Genomic DNA, 5,409 nt, shown 5'->3' with positions numbered 1-5,409 from the left:
TTCCAGCATCTGTTGGCCGAGGAAAACAACTAGCCCAATGAGAAAAAGAGGACAGAAGCTGGCCGGCCAGGATGTCACCCTCGAATCACGAAGACCTAGGCGGGTCTACAGGGATGATGGAGCAGCCGCCCTCGCCCCGCCCCGCATGGAGAACAATGCACTCAGTCCGGTGCGCAGAGCCGCGCAGAACCACGCCCGCAGACCGGCTCAGCCCGGAGCATGCTGGGAAATGTAGTCCCTGACTCCCGGCGCGCGCGGCCCCGCCCTCGCCACGCCGGGGCCCCGCGCTACTACAAGTCCCATCACGCCTCGCGAGAGCCCCCATCGCCTGGCTTTGGTTGGGAAGGCAGCTGGGTGAAACATGGCTGAGGGCGAGCGGGACGGCCCAACGTGCAGCAGCGGGCTGGCCGGCCGGCCAGAGCCGATCCCTCGCAGCGGGCACTACAGCTTCCCGGAGTACGAGCTTCCCGAGCTGAACACGCGACCCTTCCACGTGGGTGCCTTTGGGGAACTGTGGCGGGGCCGACTGCGCGGCGCCGACGACCTGTCGCTGAAGGAGCCCCCGGCGCCCGCGCTGCGACCGGGCTCCGACTGCACCCGGGAGGATGCCGCCGTGGCCCGGGACCTGGGCTGCAGCCTGGAGGCGGCGGCCGAGCTGCGGGCGGTGTGCGGGTGAGTGTGGGGCGCGTCCCGCTCCTGCGCCCGCCAGGACTTCGCCCGAGGGCCGGGCTGCACCCCGCGGGGTGGGCGGGCTGCGTCCTGCAAGCTCTCCACCCCCTGGAGTTACCCCGAGGCACCCCGGAATGCCTGCGGGCTGCGTAAAGGACCACCCCCTCCCCGGCATCGCCTGTTAAAACATTAATTAATAAAGCGGGGTAATGCGATGTGCCAGCTGTGCACACTTATTTTGACACGCGCGGTACCCGAGCCATGGGCGTGTGAAAACCTTGATTAACTTGTCTCTTTTGAGGCTCCCTTGAGCGCACTAGTGCTCATCCCCCCGCCCCCCCAAAAGTCGCCTTGCCTGAAGATGCAAATGTAAAACTAGAAACTGTTAATGATCCTTTTTCCTCTCCAAACGACCCTTTTCGTTGTAGAAAGATTGGGACAAAAATCACGGCCTTGAATTTTCACCTCTGCATCTACTGGATTTTATCAGACTTTCTAAATACTGGGGCTGTAGTTAGGACACCACCCTTCCTCCAAGTGATTCTTTTGTCTGTTTTGCTCTTTAAGCCTTGATAAACTGCAGTGCCTTGAGGAAGGCCAGAATCCAGAAGTCATCCCCGGGGACACTGACCTGATGACGTTGGGGTAAGAAAGACTTTGCTTTTTGTGTGCTGTGCTATTATACTTTTTTGTTTGTTTAATAAAACCTTTTTTTTCCTTGTGATTTGAGGACAAGGTTACCGAGCAAATTTGCATTCCAGTCAACATTTGCTTTGTGACTCCCCAAAACGTGACTGAATTCTGCTGCTGCCTATTGTTTCCTGTAATTGTGACTCCTTCCTTCTTTCTTGCCCTCTCAGTTTTATGCCTGGGCAAGTGCTCCCCTTTTGATCTTGTATGGTTGATCGTCCTAAGCAGTGCTTTCCTCCTTGGAAATTATGATGATAGTGGATTATCTAAAAGACATGCCAGTTGTTTGACAGGAAGTTGAATCAAGGGTGTGATGTCAGCCTCAGGCTTGAAGGATCATTGAGGTTCCACCAGTCACTGTGAGAACTAAGCGTGCCATTTTTAAGTGATTTTGAGTTCCATGTTTTTCTCTCATTCTGTTGAGGAATTGAAATAATTTGTTCAACATTCTGAAAAGTTGAAAGAGTTGTAGAATCATCATCCAAAGGCCCACGCCCTAAATTCAGTAGTAGTTAGCATTTCCTTTAACTGTGGCTTTGTATATGCGCCTTTGGTGGTGCTGGAGAAAAGCACTAAATATCCCATGGACTTTCAAAAACATGAGCAAGTATGTCTTGGAAAGAGTGCAGCCAGGATGCCCCTGAGAGGGAAAGATGGGGAAATTTTGTCTCAGGTAATTTGGGCCAGGTAGGAGGGGGCCAGTCCTTGGACAAAGAACTCATGCTTGGAAAAGTAGTCAGTTAGCGAAGGAGAAATGAGATGGATTGATACAGTCCCTAACAATGGACTCTAGTGTTGAGATGATGAAGATGGTACAAGATAGGGCAGGTTTCAGAACTAATGTTGATAGGGTCCCTATGCGTCATACTTGACTTAATGGCGACCAACAACAGTAACATGGATGTGTCTGTAGGCTGCCTGCTGTGCGAGTCTGCCTTAGAGAAATTATCCATTAGTGACATCTACAGTTTTAAGCTTTTAGACCATTGTAGCTGTATTGTTTTGTCCTTGGTTTATCAAGGGTATTAATAAAGCAGTCAGAGTAATGCAATGTGCCTTGACTTTGTTTTCTCATTCATTTTCTACCTCAAATATTTATTCAGGCTGTCATGTCAGCACTGCGTTGGTTTCTTTTGTACCCCCTTTTGGTTCTTTTGTCTGTACCCCTTGCTGCCCACCGGAAACATTGTTACATTGGCACTGTGAGGCTTTCTTAAGCCTAGTCTTTCCCCCTCCCTATCATGTAAGCTTGCTCATTTGCTCAGAAATTACCGCTTGCTCTGCTTCTCAAGAGAATTTCAAACGCCATACCAGACATTCAGCATATAATCTGTCTGCCAGATCTATTTTAAACCACTTTCTTTTTTTTAACTGAATATATTATTATTTTTGTTATTTTACATATTTTTTTCCATTGGGCAAATCTCTTTTTAAAATTTTTTTTTACTAGTTTATTTACAAAATTCAAATTCAAATTTGAACAAATTGTTTCAATTTCCCTCACTCCCCCACCCATCAAATTGTACAACCCAATGATTGATTAATCCCCTCTTCTCCCAGTACATCCACATCCCTCTGCTTCCAGCCTCTCCCACCTTCCTTGATCCTATACTCATTCTACAATAGCGGTTTTATACAATATTTATCCTTATGGGACTGAGTTAGTTCATTCAGGATAATGCTCTCCAGTCCCTCCCAAATTAGGTAATAATTTACAAAGTTACTGTTCCTGCATAGTATTCCATCCTGTGAATGTACCATAATTTCTCAGTCCATTCATTTGTGATTGGACAGCTGGACTTTTTCCATGTTCTTGCGATGGTGAAAAATGCTGCTTTGAACATTGGTGTACAAATCTCAGTTTGTGCCTCACTTTTCATAGTCTCAGGGTATATTCCAAGTAGTGGAATAGCTGGGTCGTATGGAATTTCTATAACCACTTTCTTTTTCAAATTCAGGAGACCCATGAGATTCTCCCAGTGAACCCATTATAGAGGAGTCAGTTCTGACTCATGAACCCTGAGATGCGAAGTAGGACTGCCCCATAAGTTTTCTGAGACCATAAATCTTTACAGAAGTAGACATGTTTTTTCTGTGGAGCAGATATGGATAGATTTGAATCATGCACCTTTCAGTTTGATCCAGGTGCTTACCTGCTGCACCACTAAGGCTCCTCCATTTGAAGCTTACCCCCTGTTTTTTAAGAACCTTATATTTCTTTTGAAATGGTCTCAGGCAACATCTTTCCCTTAGAGAAGACATTCCCATTCTGGTTTTGAACTCTTAAATTTTCTTTAAACTTAAAATTTCTTTTAAATTTTTTTTATATTTTATTAATTTTTTGTGTCAAATCAGATCTGACTGGTACAGGAGGAGATTGCCCCTCCTCCAGCAGAGCATCTGGCGGATTCAAACTCTGAGCCTCTGGCATTGCAGTGCAGCTTCTTGCCACTAGGCTACCAGAGCTCCCTAAAATTCCTGAAATGCTTGAGGGCTCACTGAAAACTGGGCCTTGAGTTGACTCATCCCAGTTTGACCCCTTGTTGAGAATTTGCCTTTCCACTCCCGATACCACCTACACTCACCTTCATTTAGTTTCTGAGACTAAATTTCACAGGAAGGGATGGTCTCTCTTTCTGCCTCTGAAGGGCTGGTAGATTCAAAGTACCAGATGTGTACAGCCTTTGGATTAGAAAGGAGTAATTAGCATCTTCATTTTTAACAAGAACGCTGGGTGAACATTAAGTGTATTTTTCTGAAGTGTAGATTCTGGTTCTGTGTAGCGTGGGTGGAGATTCTCAGCTGGAATGAATAGAATGAGTAGAAGTCTTAACTAATAAGAATCCCAGATTGCATCTGTGAGTGGCACTTAAATGCATGCCTGGTAGGTAGTTCTGCTCCCTTGCATAAAATCCTTCCATAGGCCCTTGGCTAAAGCCCTTAGGAGCTCTGCAGAGAGGACCTTGCTGCCTTCCCCAGCTTTGTGTCTGAAAGGCTCCAGCCACCCTGCACTGTTTTATATTTTCTGAAATGTGCTGTCTCACTCTAGCTCTTTCCCTGTAACACTGCGTTATCCATCTGGCCTCCCTGACTTTTCATCTTTCAAGTCTTAGTCCAAAAGGATTAAGGATTTAGTATAATTTGGTACACTTGCCTCATTTTCTGCTTTCCTAGCTAGACTTGCATGTTCTCTAAGTTATGTCACTTAAACCCCCTGCTTTGGAGTTGATTCTGTTTCTCAGTGAGCCCATGGGAGAGGAGAATTCCCTCCTGGGGTTTTCAAGGTCATAAATCTTTATAGAGCCAACGTGCCACACATCTTTGTCCTACAGAGCTTGAGGATTTGAACCTTCAAGTCAAAGTCATTTTAAGACTGCTTAATAGTTGCTTTTCTTTGCCTATTTTCTAGGTTTAGGGCAGCTGACGCTCCTTAGTTGTTACATAGTTCCTCCAACTTTTGGAAATATGGGTAGATTTGTGTATGTAATCTGGAGTAAGAGGAGTTAATGTGGCACTTTTCTCTCCTAGTTTATGGGTTTACTTTGATATTTAAGCTATGACAAATACTTGTCAAGGCTGGCGTCTATATCTATGTGCTTTCTACTCTTTAAATCTACTTACGCCTCCCCAAAATTTAAAACTACCCTTTTTTATTTTATTTATTTATTTATTTTAGAAAAAGCACAGCCCTACACACAAAGACCCTTTACGGTATTAAAGAAATTGTTGTTATGTGCCATCGAGTCGCTTGCGACTCATAGCGACCCTATGTACAACAGCCCTAAACTCTGCTCTGTCCCGTGCCATTCGCACCGTCTCCGACACACCCATCCCGATTACCCCAATTTCTGAATCAGTCCACCTCATAGGGGGCCTTCCCCTTCTGCGCTGTCCCTCCACCCTACCAAGCATGATGTCCCTCTCCAAGGACTTGTCCCTCCTTGCAACATGTCCAGTGTATGTCAGACGGAGCCTTAGAATCCTTGCCTCCAAGGAGCAGCCCGGTTTGACCCTTTCCAGGATGAATCTGTTTGTTTTCCTAGCAGTCCA

At 46.3% G+C, this 5,409-nt stretch overlaps 1 protein-coding gene across 1 annotated transcript in view; it reads left to right on the top strand.

Annotated features, from left to right (window-relative positions):
* The first annotated feature begins 361 nt into the window (after window positions 1-361).
* Window positions 362-5,409, top strand: part of SNAPC3 (small nuclear RNA activating complex, polypeptide 3, 50kDa) — a 23,356-nt gene continuing 18,308 nt past the window's right edge. The window contains 2 exon segments of the mRNA XM_006881288.1: window positions 362-672; window positions 1,237-1,314. Coding sequence (XP_006881350.1) covers window positions 362-672; window positions 1,237-1,314 — 389 coding nt within the window.

Source organism: Elephantulus edwardii, unplaced genomic scaffold (genome assembly GCF_000299155.1).
Source record: "Elephantulus edwardii isolate Elephantulus edwardi_28Jun2011 unplaced genomic scaffold, EleEdw1.0 scaffold00014, whole genome shotgun sequence".
Lineage (NCBI taxonomy): Eukaryota > Metazoa > Chordata > Mammalia > Macroscelidea > Macroscelididae > Elephantulus > Elephantulus edwardii.
Note: the sequence above shows the minus strand (reverse complement) of the source record. Positions and strands in the feature narration are given on the sequence as shown.